This window comes from Carettochelys insculpta, chromosome 3 (assembly GCF_033958435.1).
Source record: "Carettochelys insculpta isolate YL-2023 chromosome 3, ASM3395843v1, whole genome shotgun sequence".
Classification (NCBI taxonomy): Eukaryota; Metazoa; Chordata; order Testudines; family Carettochelyidae; genus Carettochelys; species Carettochelys insculpta.
This window is the reverse complement of record NC_134139.1, coordinates 70,134,201-70,156,600: the sequence shown is the minus strand read 5'-3', so window position 1 is coordinate 70,156,600 and position 22,400 is coordinate 70,134,201. Positions and strand designations below refer to the sequence as shown.

Below are 22,400 nucleotides of genomic sequence, written 5' to 3'. Positions count from 1 at the left end.
AACCAATACATTACCTCTTTCACAAACCTAAGGAATATGCTCCTCCCTCACCCTGGATTCTATTTTTTTATTTCCTACTTCAATCATCTGAGGAAGTGGATCTTACCCATGAAAGCATATGACCTAATAAATTTGTTAATCTCTAAGGCAGTGGTGTCCAAAAGGAAGTCCACACTCCCCAACCCCCACAGCCAGACACCCTACACCCCTGCCCCCACAGCCAGAAGCCCTATCCCACCATTTCCAGTGACTCACCGGAGCCGTGCCACTGGTGCCACACAGCCCCAAGCCATAGAGCCCTGATGGCTACACCTAGAAGGAGCCGTGCTGGGGCAGTGTCAGCTTCAAGAGGTGTGCAGTACGTAGCTCTTGGCTAGAACCACAGGAGTTACACTGAGAAGGAACTGCCCGGTAGGAGGCAAGTTGGGCAGTGTCATGGGGCACTGCTCCTAGCCAAAGCCTTAGGAGCTGCACCAGGGAAAGGGCTGCAGGGACTACCTCCTCTGTTGTTGCCACGTGCTTGTGGTGGGGCGTGTGCGCAGAGCAGGTGGAGGGGCGCTCCATGTGTGTGGCTCTACCAAGCATCTGATTTGCATTTCACCACATTGTGCTGTCCCGTTCGCCAGAGGTGGCGAATGGGAAGTGTATTGGACAATGCGGATCTAAGGTGCTACAGGACTGCTAGTTATAAGTAGATGGTATATTTACCCATTAGAGTAGTCACTCTCATTAAACCAACTATAGAAAGCAGAGTCAGCTTTCCAAACTGTGAGAACATAGTTTTAACAGCTGCTTAATCAAGTTCTAACACAGAAAATTTATCTCATAGAAAGAGAGGGTGGAACAATTCAAACTTCACCAACAAGCTAAAATACTCAAAAGAATCCACAACTTTTACTCATGTACCAAGACCTGCTGACTTCTGCTATGAACTTTGCATGGGAGAATCTTTCCAGTATGGTTAGACCCCACTGTTTAAAACTTTAAAATTGATGCAGTTAAAAGAAAGTCAAAGACTTACATGTTTAAAAGTGACTAGTGATTCTAGGTTTCTAACTTGAGATATTTTAAAGGACCCTGATTTTCAAAGGTGGAATGGTCTGCACTTTCTGAAAATTAAGACCTTCTTAATCATCTTCAAAATGGAGGCCAAGAGATTTTACCTTGATACAAGCTATAGAAGAGTGTAATGCCTGTATCATTAGCAGGGTTCACATTACTTCCCATCACTTCACTGCTCTATGAAGTGGCCAGCAGCCTCCTGAAACATATTTTGGCAATTTTTTTAAAAACTGTGTTAAGAAAGGACATCATTTGTCTTGCACACATTGTCTGCAGGTAACTATTTGTTATGAAAATATTTTATACCCGTAAGTAATGCAAAGTGGAAAGTGAAATGACATTATAGAGTAAACTTTAACATATTCTCCAAAAGAAGAAAAGAGCATTTCTTTTTGGAGCTAGCTTGGTAATGAAGGAACAAATGTGATATTTCAACCTCATTTCATGTCTGCCTTAAGGTTAATTATTTTATTACCACTGTTCTTTATTGTTGGCAGCAGCACAGCACTGGGTAAGTAATGGGAGGTGTGTCTGCCTTTATTTAAAAAGGGAAACTGTTTTCCTTTTTTTAAGAGATTTGTATAACATTTTCATAGGCATGTAAATTTGTATCAATCACCAGCACACTTGTTTTACACTATCATTAATCTGAGAGATAAAGGTTATTGAGGAAGTGTCCTTTCTGTATGTTTGATAGGGACTGTTTCCCAGAGGTACAAGATGCCTAACTCTTCCACTATTTTTATGGGGAGGTATAAATGTTCAGGGCTCCTTGGGATCTGGTTCAGTCTGTGACAAAGGAAATAACACTCACACAGAGATTTTAGACACTCACAATAGGTATAAAGTAAGTTCTGATTTTTAAAATATGTTTATTATTGGCACTTACCTGCATTTTCTACACATAATTTTCTAGTAAAAAAAGGAACTACTGTGACAGTCTGCAGCATCCCCTTTTGCATTCGAGGCGAATTTCACCGTTCTGTAGAAGGCCTCTTGAGAACTATAAATGCCCTAAGCCTTTAAGACACTGAAACCTATTTAAGACTTATTTTTCCCTGAAAATAGGACTATAGGGGTTCATAGGCCTTTTGTGGGTCTTCTGCAGAGTGGTGAATTTCATTCTTGTTGATTAGCATGTACTTTGTTAAAAAATATTGCAAGTGGTGTGCATTCAGAACTCCTACTATACAAAATATATGCAACCAAACTGGCTAGGATAGAAATTGATGCATGCAATATGAACCCTTAAGCCTCAAGCTGTACAACAACTAACAACTGCATGGGACTGGGGAGAAGCTTATCCAGTAGTTATATTGCAAAGCTGTCCATTGTGAGAGTTTTAGACCTTCCTCTCAAAAATCTGCTACTGGCTAAATTTGGAGATAGATCAGACCATCTAATGCGCTAATGTAGTATTACCATTCTCCTGTTCCAAGAGGAATTTGTGGAGAGAGCACTCATTGGTAGAGACACTGGATGGCTACGTCTACACGTGCCCCAAACTTTGAAATGGCCACGCAAATGGCCATTTTGAAGCTTACTAATGAAGCGCTGAAATGCATATTCAGCACTTTGTTAGCATGTGGGCCGCCGCGGCACTTCGAAATTGATGCGCCTCGCCGCCGTGTGTCTCGTCCAGACGGGGCTCCTTTTCGAAAGGACCCTGCCTACTTCAAAGTCCCCTTATTCCCATGAGCTGATGGGAATAAGGGGACTTCGAAGTAGGCGGGGTCCTTTTGAAAAGGAGCCCCGTCTGGACGAGATGCGCGGCGGCAGGGCGCGTCAATTTCGAAGTGCCGCGGCGGCCCGCATGCTAACGAAGTGCTGAATATGCATTTCAGCGCTTCATTAGTAAACTTCGAAATGGCCATTTGCGTGGCCATTTCGAAGTTTGGGGCACGTGTAGACACGACCGATGTTACAAAGAAGCAGGAAAATGGCAGCTTTCCTCCAGAAACACCAGAAACATTCACAGCTTGTAAATGACTACTAAGTAAAAATAATGCTTTGGACATTCCTGGGGCTCTTTGATTTTTTAATGAACACGTTCTCCTTTGGAGCCACTGTAATCAATGGGTCAGGAAGTTACTTCTTGGCATGAGTATTAATGCTAGGGTCTGACCCTTAGATTTTCAATTTCTAACTCAGTCACCCTCTTGAATGCAGAACTCTTACAGGATTCAAATAAATGGCTAAAAATGTATGTGCCCTAAGGTACAAGAATGAACCGCTGCACATCTGAGAATGAAAATCTTTGAAAACTGATTTCTTGATCGCTGTTGTAGCTTGGTGTGAGCCAATTATGTGCACTACAATTCCATCTGTTTGCTTAAATCATTGCTGTACATTCATCAAAAAAATTCAGTTTCTTTTCCAGGCCATGCATGGTGTTAGACCCTGATGAGCAGAAGGGTTAAGATAGCACGGAAAATAATTAAAAACTCAGCACTCCACAACACAGGTTTCTAACTGCCTTTAAAATCTTGCCTCAGGTCCTCCTATGCTAAAAATGGGAAACTGAGTGGTAAACCCTATCTGATAACTAAATTTGAATTTCATACACATGGCAGACTCACTATCTTTAAAGTACCTTATGCTTCATTTATATTTTGTCACTGTATTTACAGCCTGCGCAGCAATGTAATGCTCTCTATGTATTCCCAGATCAAGTTCATACTTGACCTCTACCTTAATAAACTTTGTAAAATCAAAGCCAACCTCGAGCTAAGCATCAGGAGTTCTTGAACTGGAGCTGACCAAAACACCAACAATGTTTTTAATGGAGGGGTGGTTAAACAAGACAGACTGTAATCACATTTTTATACATACAAAACTTCTGATAGAAAGAGAATAGATATCCGCACTGACCATAATCTGTATTTTCCGGCTCCCAGCAATTTGATGGCCAAAAATAGGGTGTCTATAGAAAAACAAAACAAAACAAAACAGAAAAGCAGGGTATTCAGGTTAGACAAGTGTTATACAATTCCTAGACTGACACTGTTTTGTAAAGATTATTTGTTTTCCTGGGAAATCCACTGTCTTGTAAATCCAGTAATTTTAAAATAGGCATCAATATGGCAGATTACTTTGTATATTTATTTGTGGTATTTGTGCAGTGTGCTCAAATAGAAGCCAAGAAGAATGAAGCATTATTATTATTTAGGAACTACAAAACAAGTACAAGCCATGCCTACCTGCCCCTAGAACATACTCAGACCGACCTTTCCAGGACTGCCAGCCCAGTGTGCCCTTAAAGCCACCCTGCAAAAAACAGTTGCCCCCTGCACACTGAGGCTTTGCAATTTCCATGAGGGACAGAGAGCACATGAAGGCCAAGGGCCAAGAGAGCCTGTGCTGTGCTGCATATCATGGAGCCAGAGCAGTCCCTGTTCATGTCCTGGACTTTGGAACAGCTGCAACAGCTACTGCTGATCCTTGCAGCAGTTGTTGTCCACCTGCTGTGGCTGCCTGTATGTCACCCCACCGCCAGGGCCTCCAAACATGGTGCCTTAGGTGCGCCCCCTTGCCTGCCATCCCGAGATCATCAGGCGGGTGTAGTGTTACATGAGCAGTGCTGACTGGTGGGACCGCCTTGTCATGGGCGAGTGGTACAACCAGTGGTGGGAGCAGAACTTTAGGATGAGCAAGGCAGCATTCCTGGAGCTCTACAACTGGCTTGCCCCCGCTCTCCACCGGGAGGACACCCAGCTGCAGCCCACCATCCTTGTTGAGCAATGAACGGCCATCGCATTATGGAAGCTTGCCACCATGGACAGCTACCACTTGGTTGGGAATCAGTTTGCGGTGGGCAGGTCCACCATCAGGGCTGTGCATATGGAGGTAAGGCACTACTGGTCCTCAGGCCTTGCACGGGGTAGGGGGAGAGATACTGCCATGGGGGAACCTGGGGATGTGGTCGGGGGGCGAGGAGGGAGTCTCATCACCAGGGGCCGTGCTGTCCCTCCCACTGTCCAGAGAGTGGCCAGGTGGTGGGGAACAGAAGGCTCCCATGCATGCCAGGCCTCCTCAAGCCACACCCACCACCATAAGTTCATTTTGACACCATATGTTAGCCATGTATGCCCGCAGGGCATCATCGGCCACCCGGCGGCGAGCCCTGCAAATGCAGAGTTCCCTCGTGCCTTTGGCATCAGTGGCTTCTGCAAGGGTGCTCCTCCCTCTGATGCTGCAGCTGTAAGGAGAAAAAGGAACATGGTGAGTCCTTCTTGTAACACAGCCTCCTAGGCCTGCCCCTCACGTGCTGTGAGCAGTGGCCTGAGACCCCAAGACACTGGACAGGGATTTCCCAGGAGCACAGGTGTGTGTGCCCTGCATGGCAGACCTGACTGCACAGGATTGGGATGACTGCTTTGATTCCCCTGACCTGCCGCCCCATGGTCTACCAGCCCAGAGGGTGCCTGAACATGCAGGGGTCCCCGCATAGGTGGTGAGCAAGCTGGGCACAGGGCGGCCCTCCCAACACACACATGCATGGCCCATGGTGCTGTCCGCTGCAGTGGGTGCTGCCCAGGTGGCTGACCAGTGCTCAGCCATGGCAGGGGCAGCCATCCTCCTGCCCCAAGGTGTGTGCCATTGTGGTACTCACCTGACGGTCCCCTGAACAGGTCTGGAGACTCCCTAGACATCATCTTGCTTGAGGGGCCATGAGTCCAGGGCAATTTTCAGGGTCCTCTGGCTCAAGTCAGGGTCAGAGTCCAGCTCCCCCTGAGGCTTCGGGGTGGTGGTCTGCCCTGGTTCTGGCTCCTGCTGGAGTGGGGGCAGGGCTCATCCATGGTGTCAAGGGGGGCGGTGTAGGGGGTGGCCATCCTTGCCCCCCAGGAGCTGGTATAGCTTAGCATAATAGGGGCAGGTTGCTGTCCCTGTCCCCAGTAGCTGCCTTGCATCCTGAGACCCCATGTACCCTTGGTGAAAATCCTTCACTTTAGCTTGCCCCTGCTCCAGGGTGTGGGAGGAGTGGCCATGATCCACCAGGGCTGCTGCTTGTTGGGCATACCCCAGGGCATTGCGGTGCTTGGCTGCTGGATCCAGGAGGACATCCTCATCCTCCTAGAAGGCCAGGAGGTTCTTCAGTTCTGCCCTGGACTAGGAGGGTGCCCACTTCTTTGGAGACCAGGGTGTGTCCTGCAGTTGCTCAAAGGGGTTCCTGGAGGATGTGGGGGGAGTGGGTTTCCAGGTCAAGAAGTGGCTGCTGAGGTGTGGCTGCAGACATCATGAACCCTAGGCTGCTTCCATGCTGTCAACTTTCTACTAATAAGGCTTCCTGGGCTCCCAGTACCTTTTAATGGTAGCTGGAGGACCAGAGCATTGAGCCCTGTTTCCGAGTGAGAGACCATAGAATCACAGAATCATAGAACACTAGGACTGGAAGGGACCTCGAGAGGCCATCGAGTCCGGCCCCCTGCCCAAATGGCAGGACCAAGTACTATCGAAATCATCCCTGACAGACATCTATCTAACCTGTTCTTAAATATCACCAGTGATGGAGATTCCACAACCTCCCTTGGCAATGTATTCCACTGTCTGACCACCCTGACACTTAGGAACTTTTTCCTAATGTCCAACCTAAACCTCCCTTGCTGCAGTTTAAGCCCATTGCCTCTTGTTCTATCCTCAAAGACCAAGAAGAACAAGTTTTCTCCTTCCTCCTTATGACTCCCTTTTAGATACCTGAAAACCGCTATCATGTCTCCCCTCAATCTTCTCTTTTCCAAACTAAACAAGCCCAATTATTTCAACCTTTTTTCATAGGTCACATTCTCTAGACCTTTAATCATTCTTGTCGCTCGTTTCTGGACCCTCTCTAGTTTTTCCACATCTTGTTTGAACTGCAGTGCCCAGAACTGGACACAATACTCCAGCTGAGGCCTAACCAGTGCAGAGTAGAGCAGAAGAATGACTTCTAGTGTCTTGTTCTCAACACACCTGTTAATGCATCCCAGAATCATGTTTGCTTTTTTTGCAACAGCATCACACTCTTGACTCATACTTAGCTTGTGGTCCACTATAATCCCTAGATCCCTTTCTGCTGTAGTCGTTCCTAGACAGTCTCTCCCATTCTGTATGTGTGAAACAGGACCCTTCCACCAGCTAGCCGGTGCCATGGAGGTACCTCTCTGTTGACAAAAGTGCCCCCAGAGCGTCTACACTCTAGTTTTGGTGACAGTAATCTGTCAGCAGAAGCATTATTGCTCAATGCAGAGAAGGATAATGCAGGCAGAGAAAATGCTCAGTTTTGTCGAGGCATTGTCGACAAAATCCATTTTGTGTGTAGAGGCTCTGTGAGTTTTTTTGACAAAATGCTTGTTTTATCAACAAAACTCTCTAGTGTAGACACAACCTATAGGTGAGAAGGGTGTACTGTTTATGGCCCATTCACTCTTTGATCTTTCAGAACTTGTTCAGTTTCTTGGAGTCTCCTAGTAAGTACTTATTAGTGCTGGTCAAAAAAGACAGACTATTTGCACAAAAATATTCAAAATTTCAAGGTTGCATTACTGTCAAGGTCTTCCAAAAGCTTTTCTTTATTTTTCCATTAAAACGTTATCCAAAATGCTACTTGGTTTTTTTTTTCATTTTTCTTTTATTGCAAACTATTTTTCTATTTCAATAGCATTGGCTGCAGTTGCACTACAGCACTCTGTCGACAGAAGTCACTGTCAGAAGGGATTTCCTGAAAAATTTCTGTTGACAGAGTGTGGCCACACACAAAAGCCAATTGGAAAAACACTCAGCTCTGTCAGCAGAGCAGCCAGAATGCCTGGCTGATTTTTCACAAAACAGGAATCCAGAAGCACATCAGACAGGCCCGCCCATTGTTCAGGGTGCCCTGTCTGTCCAAAGAAGGCCTCCCAGAGCAGCCACACAGCCTTTTTGTGGACAGTCTTTTGACAGCAGCATTGTGCCTCATGGATGAGAGGCAGAACACTGCCAGCAAAAGTGATGAGTTTTGTTGACAAACTGTTGACAAAATACATTTTGCACATTCCACCAATTTTGTCAACAAAACTGGGGGTTTGTCTGCAAAACTCGCTGGTGTAACTTTAGCCAGTGTGTTTACATTGTCAGGGAATGTGTCCTTAAGAGTTACTAACATTTTGTATGAAATGAAAATAATGGCTATTGTTGGCAATTTTTCTCAAAATGAAAAAAAGATTAAAAGAGGCTATATTTCAATAATAAATCTTGTTCAATGAAAAAAAATAGACAGCTCAAGCATCTTGAGCTCAAGTATTGGTGTTGGTTTGAGCCTGCAATTTAGGGAACCAACAGAAAGTCTTTGGGATTTCTCTTAGTTTTACTTTATATTTGCAGCCATCATCTTCAATGGCTGCACAACAGAACAAATTTGTTTTAATGACCTCAGGACCCATCAATATTGCCCCATGTATCATCAGATGATATTGAAATGAAAGATCTTTTTTGCTAATAATGACTATTCATCTAAATGAGAATTTTTCACACATTTCATTTTGAGTTTTTCTCCTGATGAAACAGGAGAATGAAAATATAATTTTTTCATGCTTGGATTTTTTTGTGTTTGTTTTCTTTTTATTTCCCTCCCTTCGCTCTGTTTTTCCACATTCTTCCACTCATCCACATCTTTTCAGTGGCACAAGGGAAAACAACAAGAGAAAAGGTGGTGAAGGTAAAAAAGGGGGGTGAAATAAAAAATGAAAAATCAAATGAAAGAATGTCCCACAAAAATATACTCACAACTGAAAATGTATGATAAAAATGTTCATGAAATATCCATAAGAAATGAAAAATCATTCCATCTGTAGAATTAAAATGACTGAAATATTTCACAAGACATACTTTCCAATTGTCTACCATCAATAATTAGTTAGTATTCTCAGTTCTAGAGCTCTGATGTTAATTTACATTACAAATCATTACATAAACTGAGTTTCATCTTGCCAGGTTCTGATTATTAAATGATAATCTTAAATGATGGCAGCCTGAACTGGGGAAAGGCTCAGAGCAAGCCTTTATCATAGCACTTCCATGCATGGAGGTAAACAGCCATGAACTCCCACACAAAAATCCATGCATAATCTGTACCTAAATTAGCAGAAACATATGCTGTATCTTTCTGAAGAGATGCAGCAGGAACCACTAATAAATATGCTTCCACAAGGTATTTGGTAGCATTGTGTCTGCTTTATCCACGCATGGACAAACTGGCTTCAGGCATGCCACTCTAATGGCACACACCTTCCCAGTCCTCATGATTACAAATGCAGGAGTCTGAAGTTAGCCCTAAAGCTGTATCAAAATAAGCTAACACGGATATCACCCAGCAATCCCTTGAGTGGAACTAGAAATGTGTAGCCATATGACACAGCTTCTCTCTCTTACCCAACGAACAGCTCTCCCAGACAGAGCAGTACCATTGACCTTTTATCACATGGACACTAACGGCCTTATCTTATCTCAAACATGCCTTATTCCATTTCTGCAGTGCAAGTATTTAATTTACACACTTCTCCTTCCTTTCTCAGTTTTTAAAGACTGTGTAAAATAATGGACCATGAAGAATCTGGAGAGGAGGAAAGATATGAACCCTGAAGACTTAGGAAAAGGGTTTAACTTTTCCAAGGGGGAAAGAACAAAGGAGAGGGCCAGGCACACAGACACAAGAAACAAGAAATCCCAGGGCTTATTGTAGACTGGAATGGATGTGAGAACTGGGATTCATTCTGTGTGTGTATGAGAAAGAAGAGAGTAGCTTCCACGTCCCAGAGCTGTGCAGAGTTGCTGTGTATGTTTGTGGTCTTTGTGTATGAACTGTGGTTTCCAAATGCATTTAACTGAAATCCAGGGCACACTTGCAATGGTAGAATTTTGATCTCATTATTTTGCACATCTCAATCATCTAGAACAGTAGAATTATCTGAAGTGTATCTCACAGTATCAGCTAATAATCTTGGGGTACACACATTAAAAGCCCCAGGTGACCCCACTTCTTGTGCTACATTTTTTAGGCAGATGAAAGCTTTGTTTGGGAGATGTACAGAAACACTGCAGTATAAGAAATTTATCCCATAGCCATTTTCATAGAGAAGAGTATGTTATATATTAACTTTTTTTAGTGGATAGTTGAAAACCTGATGATACTGTAATTAGTTAGAAATTTCATTTTGCCTGATGAGGGGCTGCCAAATGGTTTGCAATGACTGAGTTACAAATATTCCCAATTTGCTACTTTTCCACAAGATTCTATTTATAGCTGGAAAGAAGGTGGGTGATGGAACTGTTTGGGGAAAACAAAAGGAGATTACCAGAATAGGCAGAAATAATGTTGCCAGTATACCTCACTATAATTTTAGGAGCATTTGGTCTAAATGTGTTTGTAACTATGTATCCCTAAAGCAGCCATTTCTGTTCATTGGATTGTACAGAGCAGAGTGTCTCTATAAGATCATTATGACCACATGTAAAAAAGTGGCTCTCGGTAAGAAAGTTTATATTGTCCAGTCAGGATTACATATTCATATTAAATTAAACCACAGCAGTCGATATGCAGGCCCTTTCTGCTATTAAAAATGTATAAGAATGTACAAGCAAAATGACTGTGCCCAATACATGTGCCTTCCCATGGCTGGAAGTGAACCATATCAAGCAGGTCCCTTAAGATCTCTGTGCAGTACAGAGGACCCTTTAAGTGCCCTGCTGTACATAAGACACTTACCCCAAATTTGTCCTTGCAGGGAATACATGCCTACTGTCTTTCACAGAGGTTCATTCATGAGAAAACTTTGTGTGTTGTTAAACTTATCTACAGTAAACGTACCTTCTTAATGTCTGGCCTTCACTTATGGTTTGTTGCACTGTGCTCAACAGCTGTCTCTCATCAATGCTTGACCCTCCCCCCACCCCCTACCCCGCCTCCAGCTGTGAGACTGGCATCGATCTGCAGGAGAAAATGAACATGGGAAGATATGTTCATGGAGCACATGGAAGCCACCCACAGGGAGAGGGAACAGTTATGTTTGTGGAGAACCATGCTGCAGGAGAATTGAGATGATTGTGAGGAAAGGATAGCAGAGGAGAGCAGAAAGCAAGAAGAGAGCACACAGAGTGTGACCTGGAGACCCAGAGGGAGATGTTGCAGAAGATAAGGCAGCAAACAGAGCTCCTGTGGTCCCTGGTACAGGAGCACAGCACCCTACTGCAACCCACGGACCACCACATATCCTCCTCACCATCTTCCCTAATATCCTCTCCCTGGCACCCCAGAATGTGGGGGTGGGGAGTCAAGGGCAGCCTTGCATTCCACTTCCACAGACACTTCCAAGAGCAGAAGGCTGACATTCTACCACATGTGATGGCAAAATGGAATTCCCCAAAGTTCAGCTGGAGTGCCCCACGGATTGGTTCTAGGGTTAGTACTGTTCAAAATTAATGACCTGGATGAAGGGATGGATTGCACCCTCAGCAAATTTGCAGATGACATTAAGATAGGGGCACAGGTAGATAAATTGGAGGGCAGGGATAGGATCCAGAGTAACCTAGACAAATTGGAGGATTGGGCCAAAAGAAATGTGATGAGGTTCAGCAAGGAGAAATGCAGAGTCCTGCACCTGGGATGGAAGAATCCCAAGCACTGGTGCAGGCTGGGGACTGACTGGGTAAGTAGCAGTGCAGCCAAAAAAGACCTGGAGATTGTGGTGGATGAAAAGCTGGATATGAGTCAACAGTGTGACCTGGTAGCCAAGAAGGCTAACAGCATATTGGGGTGCATTAGGAAAAGCATTTCCCGAAGATTATTCCCCTCAACTCGGCACTGATGAGGCCACAGCTGGAGTACTCTGTCCAATTTTGTCCCCCTTCCAGTATAGAAAGAATGTAGATGCATTGGAGCAGGGTCAGCAGAGGACTATGAAAATGATTAGGGGGCTGGAGCACATGACCTATGAGGAGAGGCTGAGAGATCTGGGCTTATTTAGTTTACAGAAGAGAAGACTGAGGGATGATTTGATAGCAGCCTTCAACTTCCTGAAAGGGGGCTCTAAACATAATGGAAAGAGACTGTTCTCAGTGGTGACAGATGGCAGAATAAGGAGGAATTGTCTGAAGTTACAGAGGGAGAGGTGTACCTTGGATATTAGGAAAAGTTATTTCACCAGGAGGGTGGTGAAGCACTGGAATGCATTGCCTAGAGAGGTGGTGGAATCTCCTTCCCTAGAGGTTTTTAAGTCCTGGCTTGACATAGTAATGACTGGGATGATGTAGTTAAGGTTGATCCTTCTTGGTCTGGGGCCAAGATAGGGATGTGTTTTACATGTATCACTCCATTGTAGTTAGAGAACCTCTACTATTCCTGCACATTTCCCAGAGTCGCTGTCTTTCGCAGAAGAATTGTAATGATTGCCTTGGTTATCTGGATCACAGCAGTCCCCACTATAAATTTGCCTGCTCTGAATTGATTGCACACCAACCAGTTGTTGTCTGGAGCTGCAGGCTACCATGCAGCTATTGCCACATGCTTCTGAACTGTCGGAGCCGATCTCATTTTGGTATTACAGCACTTCAGGACTGAGGGGTGGGGGGGAGCAATTTGCAAAGTTCCATGAAAACAACTTTTTATGCATGTAGATGTTTTGTAGCACTGCTGCTTGTCCTATAGGACCATAGAGTCCTAGGGCTAGAAGGGACCTTAGGAGGTCATCTAGTCCAGCCCCTGCCTAAAGAAGGATTAACCCTAACTAAATCTTCCCAGACATAACTTTGTCAAGCTGGAACTTAAAAACCTTAAAAACCCATACCTGCAGAACAATGCAATCTCACCAGTCTGAGCTTCTATCACAACTCCAGAACTTGCGCTCCACTGCATAAAAAGCATTGAGTGCAGCCAGCATCTCCTTGTTCCTCCTCTCCAGTGTTTCCTATTTGTATATGTCTGTCTCCTCCTGGGAGTCTTCATCACTCTCATGGCTGCTGAGGTTCTGAGCATACTGCAGGACAATGTGTGAGGTGCTCATAACACTCGCCATAACAGCTTTAAGCTGCAATGGGTTCCATGCTAGCCTTGCAATGGCATCCGCAAAGATATGCAAAAAGGGTGCAAAAACACTTTTCACATTGGTTTCCTAAGGGAAAGGGAGGGGTGAAATACACTCTAGGATGCTAAGGTCACATACCCACAACTACCAGCGGCACATTTTTACCCCATCACACACTGGGACAGAAACCCACTATGAAATGGGGCACCAGGAACTGTAGGATAGGTACCCACAGTGCACTGCTGACAAAGTCAAACTTGGCAGTGTTAATGCGGGGGTCACACACCATCAACTTTATGTACCAATGTGAACATGCACCCTCAACTTTACAAAATTGGAAACTAGAAAATCGACCTTAATTAATTCAACCTAATTTCCTAGTGTAGACTTACCCTCAGCATCATTACACTTATATAAATGCTGCTGCTTGCAGCACAAAGCCTAATCTCCCAGAATGAAGTGATTTTAAGTGATGTGCAAATGAAAACATTTGAATATTACTTGGGTTATACAAAAATGAAGAAAGACTACAAAATGTATTTCAGCTTCATAGAAGAATTGAACTCAATCCCATTCAAGTGATATTGTTACATGCAATTCATGTACAAAGAGAGATTTAATTAATACAGTATTTTAAATTCTCAGTCTTAGTACCTACAAAATTACTAGCACCACTCCATGCAGTAAATAGCAAGTCTTACTCAGTTTAGCTTATTAAAACCGTAACCTGAGGTTTTACCAACAGGAATAGATGAATATTTGACAAACAGAGGAAAACTTACTGATGCATGTCCACATTAATGTTTTGGGTTTTGTTAATGTTAAATGTATGTTCATTTAATTTTTAACAAAATTATTACTGATGGAAATTATGTGAAAAGCAAAGTCATCAAAATTTGGCTGATGCCTGACAAAAAATACATTCAAGAAAAAACTGTCATACATCGACAGAAATGCAGCAATGAAGTTAGCTGCTATGTTTATGGGTCCTTTGTAACAGCAATGGCCTTTAAAATTCCTTCATACACAGAATGAGGGAGGCATAAGTAGGCATGCCCATGGGAGAGAAAACCTGGTCTTCATGTCAGTCAGAAGGCTGCCTGGAACTAGAACATAAAGGTAATGTTAACTCTGATTTTTCAGTCTACATGTGTACGTCCTTTGAAAAGCTGCTTATGACACCTTCCCATATATTAGCCTTACATCTTTTTAGGGAGCAGTTTTGCTATTAATTAGAGTAGTGGCAACATCATCCCTTACAAGTTGAAGACTAAAACAGAGGTTTTCAATATATTGTGTAATATGATATAAACTTTTAGGAGATTATCTGTGCAAAAATGTTTTAGGAAAAATGTTAAATATGTCATGAGCATTCAACTTGCAACCTCAGATGTGGTACAATGAAAATTGCCCATTAGGATAAACTTCCTCCTAGAGAAAATATATTGATTTTCTATTGCAGATGACATTCTCACGATAGTACTTGCCATCAGAAGGCACTGTATGAAGTGGGAAAAGAAATGGACTGGGACTCAGGAGATCAGGATTTTATTTGTGGTTCTGTCAATAACCTTGGGCAAGGCATTTTAAGTTGTTCTGGCTGTCTTTTATCATTTGTAAAATGGAGACACTTTGCTTTTAGTTGTTTTATAGAGCACTTCATGATCTATGAATGAAAATTGCAATGTAACAACTAGTAAATATCTTTTATTACCATTGTTACATATCATACTGTTTCCTTAATTTAAAAAAAAAACAGTCAAGCCTTTTATATACCAGAAATAGGCAGTTAACAGTGTGGTTCTTGTTCACTGTTAATGTCTCTGTTTTGTGAGAGCACTTTGAGACATTGTGTGCGCCAGATGTGCCAAGAAAGGTCTTCATGCACAAGACACTTTTTCAGTACTTGTGGTGTTTCTAATCATTCGTGGCAGTTCATTCAAAATTGGTACTTGTAGATGGTCTACATCTCACCAGCTTGCCAGTGAAGTTAGGAGACCTGGGATGGCTCTGCAGCTTGAAAAGGCAATCATACCTTGTGATCTTGTTTTTCACTCTCTTGCTTAGCCAGCTGCACCTCTCACCCACTTTCTTACAGGTTGGGAGTGGGTTTTGAGTGTGCAGCTAGATCTATAGTAAAAAAAAAAAAAAAAAACGCCCTGATGCTCAGGGACTATGAGGGGAATCATTAAATTTAATTCCTCAAAAGCTGTGTTAGGGTTAGTCAAACTTTAGTTTGCTATTAAATTTTGCTGTTATCTGGTGAATTTTAGATCTTCTCCTCTGAACAATAACATTAAGTGAACTAACCTGAAATAATTTATGCTGATACCTCTAAAAATGGCACAGATTGGAAACCCTTATTTTTATACCCACATTGTTTTAAAAAGCTGGGGGCAGTTATAATTTTTACAGCCCTCCTGATGGCTACAACAGTAATAGAAACTGCTTCTAACAGGGCAATTGAACAAGTGGAACAGAAGCTCCACTCATATTCTCAGCCATTTCTACTGAGGAGTTAACAAAAAAATATCTGGAAATAACTACGCTACCAAGAGAGAAAAAAATGGATTGGAACCTTTTTTAAGACCTAGAAAAGTGCACAGTACATAACCACAGCTAATCTATTTTCTGCAGGGCAAATTATTGTTCTGTACTAGTAGAGTCTCTACAGGGATGGATTCTGCACTTTGTGATATTGGCTACTATAAATATTTTTCCTCTGGGTATCACAGTACTCTAAAAATTGTTGAATTCTGTCAAGACATAATTCTGTTTTTGACGTACCCGGGCAGCTATTCCACCCTTCCCCCTGCCAAAAGTAAAAAATAAAGTAAAATGATTTCACCTTTTCCCAACTGAATTGGTCATTCCCCCTTCCTAATTTAACAGCATGAGTAACACACCAGTTTCATATTCATGTAATTAAGGTTAGAGCAGTTATATTTTTACCAGAATAGTTATAACTGAATTATAATAGTACAACACTGGCAGGTACTGGTATAACTTAACCCCTTTATCATCAAAGCATGAATTATACTAGTATAATTGTGTCCCTGATAAGGGATTGTACTACTTTAGCTATTCTGGACTAATTATTGTAGCACAATTTCTCTGGGCAAACAAGACATCAGTTATGAATGAATGCCCCAGTAAAGATCTCCAAGGCAGCAGCAGAACTGAGTGACCACATGGCATCAAAGAGTCCAACAGCCACAGCAGAGGACTGAGGGGCACCTTTAGATGTCATGAGCCATGTGAATATCTATCTGTCTTATATATAAGTACACAGGGCAGATCCTCAGCTGCTGTAAACTGACTACATGTTCCTTCCAAATGTTTACAGATGGAGTCACTAGTTTATTTATTTATTCATTGGCCTGTCAGTTAAGGCTAAGACTGTTAAGAGGTGCATTATACACATTATAAATATGAGTACTCGATGTCAAAGCATTAAAGATGTTAAACACTTGAGTTTTCCCTGAAATACCCAGCAAAGCCTGGCTAGAGCAACTACTCTTGGAGGGTAAGGCTCATGGTTCATTTAATACTAATCCATCTTTTTCTGCCCCGATCTTGTTGTGTCATAGAAGCCTTATATTTTACAAATATGGGCTATGAATAGATTAATAATGCTTATTGTATGAGTATTGTAATAATCAATTGTGTGCAATAAAACTCCCCATCCTTGCTCAAAGCTACTTCCTGCTCTTGCATATTACATTGACAGTATTGCAGGTGTGTAGTTATAAATCTACACTACATTTTTGTTGCTGTGTCATTCAGTGCAAAGATCACACTATTTGCCAAAAAGGGCAGCAGAGCAACAACAGAAGTACATTAGTCTAAAATGTCAAAAGGTGAGGTGTGTCATACAACACAAATGGTGAAAATTATTTGAAGGTAGGATTATTCTCCAACGTTGTCATCTTTCTTCTACGCTTGAAAGACACTGTTTTCCTCAGGTGTCTTTGAAATGCATTTTCTTTTTCTAGAATAAAGTAGAAGCTCAAATTTATGAGCCCCAGAATTACAAACTGATCAGCCTATCCCACATGCCATTTGGAACCAGAAGTATGCAATCAGGCAGCAGCAGAGACCAAAAAAGGACTAAAAAGCAAATACAGTACAGTACTGTGATAAATATGAATTGCTAACAAAATAAAGGGAAAGCAGCATTTTTCTTCTAAATAGTAAGGTGTCAAAGCTGGACTAAGTTGATGTTCAGTTGTAAGCTTTTAAAAGAACAGCCATAATGTTTTGTTCAGAGTTACAAACATTTCAAAGTAACAAACAACCTCAATCCCTAAGGTGGTCACATCTCTGAGGTTTTACAGTAAAGTGCTAGTCTTAAATGTCTGGAGGATGCTACACTACCATCCCATCAGATATTTTTTTTCTTCTAATACATTTAGCTAATGCCAGGATATCCAGTTAATGCAGTGGATCACATTTGTCTCAATGTACAGAACATGACCTCAAGCTGCTCATTGTATGTAAAACTAATTGTAGAAATATGTACGCAAAAATAAACAAAAACACCCATGAGAAACATGTATAAAAATGAGATGAATTCTCTTAATTTGCACTGTAACCCCTGATCATTTTTTTCATGAGTATTGCAGTATAACCAACTAGCCAAGCAAAAGCTCTGACTATAAACATGAGGTCATAAGGAATAATGTGCTGCTAAAGGAGACACATGTACACCCCTCAGAAGAGGAAAAATTCTCTCTGCACTGTTCACTGTACAGTGTTGCCTGAGACGAAAGAGCCAGAATGTGTTAATTCCACAGCCCAGAACTCCATTAGATCTTTACAATGAAAGGCCCTATTCAGAATTGTACTGAATGTAACTTTATTGCATCTGTAGACTTTTCAAGCCATTATAGTTGCTGTTATATCATAAAGGGAGATTTCCACCCCAATATAATTTTATGTACATATTTGCGATGGCCATTAACGTCTCTAATTTATTAACAGTTTCAGAAATTAGTCCTCTGAGCATTTTAGGTTGAAAATGATTGACAGCATTAACCAGATCACTGAAAGAGGACTGTATGATTACAGTTGCAATAAATAGCACCTTGCTTTCAATATAAACCTTCATGTAAGCATCTCAAGAACATTTTAAGTTTACTTACTTGGAACCGGTAAAAGGTGCCATCATCCTTTAGTGTTAGAACGTGGTCTGAGATCGGAAAGAAATAGCCATGGGCAGCCATTAATGTCCCCAAATGTAGAGCTTCCACTGTTTGAGGGGGAAGAAAAGAAAATAAACAATGAAACCTTTTCTGTATTTATCACAAGAGTCTTTCCTGTGGCATTTCTTCCTGTCTTCCGTTATTGAACACTCAGCTCTTTTTCTATTTAACATAGAGATAGTACCAAAATTATTCCTCTTTTTAAGGAGTTCATTTGTATCTCTCATGACTGACAACTCTTCTGTATTACCACTGCCTTCCCTGGTGACTACCTTTACACTTGCTCCATCTATTTCACTGAGAATTTCTGCCATTGAATTGTTTATCTCTGCCCTTGAGAAAAGGTCTAGCAGATGACATGATGTTAACACAGCATGGACTGGTATACATTGGTGCTCTGACCAGCTGCATGTGTGTGATCAGAACTATCCCTAATATCCTCAGGATAGACAATGTGTTCTAGAATGGCTTTAACATATAATGTTAAGTATTATGCATAGTTTTATATTTACACTTTACCATTGGTCAGTATCGGAGTTTGCACTAATTACTCCACGATGTTTTACCAACAGTATTTGAGTTCTATCAAGGTTTCTATGGTCCACAAGACTAAACTCTTTCTACAGCAGTTCCTCCAAATAACTTTGCAAGCCAAACCATGCTCTGGAATCATAGAATCACAGAATCTTAGAACATTAGAATTGGAAGTGACATCGAGAGGTCACTGAATCCAGTTCCCTGACTTCTCGGCAGGATCAAGCACTGTGTGGACCATCCCTGATAGGTCTGTCTAACCTGCATTTAAAAATGTCCAGTGATGGAGATTCTACAACCTCCGTAGGTAATTTATTCCAGTGTTTAACCACCCTGACAGTTGGGAAGTTTTTCCTAATATCTAACCTCAACCTCCCTTGCTACAGTTTAAGCCCATTGCTCCTTGTCCTATCCTCAGAGGCCAAGGAGAACAATTTTTCTCCCTCCACCTTGTAACCCTCTTTAAGGTATGTAACAACCGCTATCATGTCCCCTCTAAGTCTTCTCTTTTTTAAACTAAACAAGCCCAGTTCTTTCAGTCTTTCCTCGTAGCTCATGTTCTTTGGACTTTAATCATTCTTGTTGCTCTTCTCTGGAACTTACCAAATTTCTCCACATCTTTCTTGAAATGTGGTGCCCAGAATTGGACACAACTTTGGCCTAATCAGCACAGAGTAGAATGAAAGAATGACTTCTCATGTCTTGCTCACTACACTCACTGCATCCCAGAATCTTGTTTGCTTTTTTACAACAGCATCACACTGTTGACTCATATTTAGCTTGTGGTCCACTATGACCCCTAAATCTCTCTCCATAGTACTCCATCCTAGACAGTCATTTCCCATTCTGTATGTATGAAGCTGATTGTTCTTTCCTAAGTGGAGTACTTTCCATTTTTCCTTACTAAACTTCATCCTGTTTATCTCAGACAATTTCTCCAGTTTGTCCAGGCCATTTCGAATTATGAGCCTATCCTTCAAACCAGTCACAATCCCTCCCAGCTTGGTATCATCTGCAAACTTTAATAAGCATATTCTCTGTGCCAATATTTATAATGTTGATGAAGATATCGAATAAGTTTCAATCACATTTTAAAAGAAGGTGACTAGATTACTGCTAATTCTTAACACATAATTACTCAGGTTGAAATCCCATTCATCAGTTTTTCACCATGAATCTATCTAGGATAATTTCTCTAACCTGTGGAGGTAGAAATTTAGCACAGAAACACCAGCAAGTATTTCTGGCATTGTAGGACATTACAGCCACCATGTCACCATGAGGACAAGCATTCCATTCAGTGTGTAGTTTCTTGCCCTTGCTATAAAAGGTATTGTGACAAGGATGGGTTAATATCATGCTCTTTGGCAATTTCTTGTGTTATTCTTGACAATAAGAATGAAGCATGCACAGTCCTCTTGTCTCATCCATATTTCACCAGCAACACATGCAATTTTTTAACTGTTTGCTCCCAAGTCTGCACATTGTGAATATTTTAAATTTTTCAGGAGGCAATTTTTAGGTTCCCTGAAGTCACCCACCCTCAGAATCCCCTTTGGGAAGAGGGAAATCGTATAGACAATTTCATTACTTAGCCTGTCTACCCACAACCCCAATTCTGTCTCGCCTCCATGACAAACACATTTTGCTCCCCAAGTCTTGCTGGCACAGCAGTTGCCATCCTGGATCAGACAAATGATTAATTTAGCACAGCACCCCAGGTCTCTGGCAGTTCCAGATTCTTCAGGGAAAAGAACCAACCCATCATAACAGACATTGGAACAACATGTCATGAAAGAAATTTTCTTTACCCCCAGTACTACCCTGAAACATAATCTTTTGTAGCCACATGAAGGTAACCCTGCCTTATGTAACTGCAGGTATTCTTAGTAGTCACATATATTTATAAGCCTTTAAATTGTACATCTTTTTCCTATGAGTGCCTGAAGTTATTTTAGAAAACGACAAAAATAATCTGAGGAAATGATACCCACAAAAGCTCATTGCCTAATAAATAAGTCTGTTGTTCTTTAAGGTGCTGCTGGACCACTTGTTATTTGTGAAGCCCATCCACTGTAATTCTTTGTAAATCGATTTTCTTAATTTTAACACCCTTGTTCTTACACTATGGCTATGTCTACATGACTGGAGTTTTTTGGCAAAAAAGGGCTTTTGTTGGAAGAAACCTGCACAGCATCTACATGCAAAATATGCTTTGCTGACAGTTTGTCGACAAAACCTGGCACTTCCATTAGCAGTGTTATCCCTCTCCCAGTTCAGGTATAACACATCTCTTTACAGTGCTCTGTCAATAAAACAGCTGTGGAGACACTCCATGGCCCTTTTGTCAACAAAGAGGGCTTCCAGTTCATTGGGCAGCCCTGTTTGCAGAGCTTCCAGTCAGCAAGTCTGTCGACAGAAGTTTTGCTTGGCAATCCCTTCCGACAGTCACATCTGTCAACAGATGCTTCTTGTGTAGATATAGCCTGTGTGAGTAAATATCAAAAGATCCTCTTATCCAGCACTGATCTAAACAACATCAACCTTTGTGTGGGGTAAAGGAGAGAGAGTAACAGGTTGAAAGAAGAAAAACTACCAGTCTCTTTTTTAAAGTACAATGCACTGTTCATGGCTGGGTTTGCCCGGGGAAGAACACAAAGGATGGCACAAATAGTAATAAATAAGTTAAAAAAAAAACTTTTAAATACTTTTATTTACAGTGACAGCACAATGAAACAACCCAATGCCTTTTCTCATATCCATAGCTTACATCCTCAGTGAGAAGAGCTGACTGCTCTCTAAAGGTATGGTCCTGCTCTCATTGGAGTCCAAAGCAAAGTTCCCATTGACTTCAGGGGTGCAAGGCTTGGAGGGCAAGGACACCAGTGAATGACGAAGTATCATGTTGAAGCATGTCAAGGAGACGCAACAGAATGTTTCAAACCTTCTCAGTCCAAATACAAATTCACTCTTCCATAAACAGTATATGACTATAAGGATTGAACATTGATAAAGATAACTACAGTACACAGAGTTACAGTAGCAAGGCTGAAAAAAGGAATAAATATAAACCCTCAGGGCATAAGCTAAACTAATGGAGGTTAGAAGTAACTAACCTATAGATATTGTATTTGATAACAGCCGCCTGCAGGGTTCTTGTACTTTGTTTACAATAGCTTGTGGCGGCCACCTTTTGGAGACAAGATAACTAATGAAACAGGTGAATAGTAACCATCACAGCAATTCTTAGGTAACTGGAGAAATGTAAATCTTACAGGAAAAAATAAATTTCTCCTTGACGTTTCTAAAGTGAAACAGAACTAATGATTTTTTTAAATTTAAATTTACCTTGGCAGTGTCCTTTTAAATATTTCTAATAATGCATATAATTGATAATATAAAGAAAAGTTATCAGAAGTACCTATGGAGTTCCAGATCCCCTTTTCACTGACTTCCAAAGTCACTTAGGCCCATCTAAAAATTTTGTACACACTCAAACACACCTTACCTCTATCTGCAAAACAATTCAGAAAGTAATTGCTTTCCTCATGTGCTGTGATTTTTGTAT

General features: G+C 41.7%; 1 protein-coding gene across 1 annotated transcript in view; it reads right to left on the bottom strand.

The window, feature by feature from the left end:
• The window catches only part of RGS7 (regulator of G protein signaling 7), a 522,791-nt gene that overhangs the window by 95,490 nt on the left and 404,901 nt on the right, over window positions 1–22,400 (bottom strand). Inside the window, exons 5-6 of the mRNA XM_074988640.1 lie at window positions 18,239–18,345; window positions 3,934–3,985 (exon numbers count right to left, since the gene is read on the bottom strand). Of these exons, the coding sequence (XP_074844741.1) occupies window positions 3,934–3,985; window positions 18,239–18,345 (159 nt within the window). The remainder of the gene's footprint in view (window positions 1–3,933; window positions 3,986–18,238; window positions 18,346–22,400) is intronic.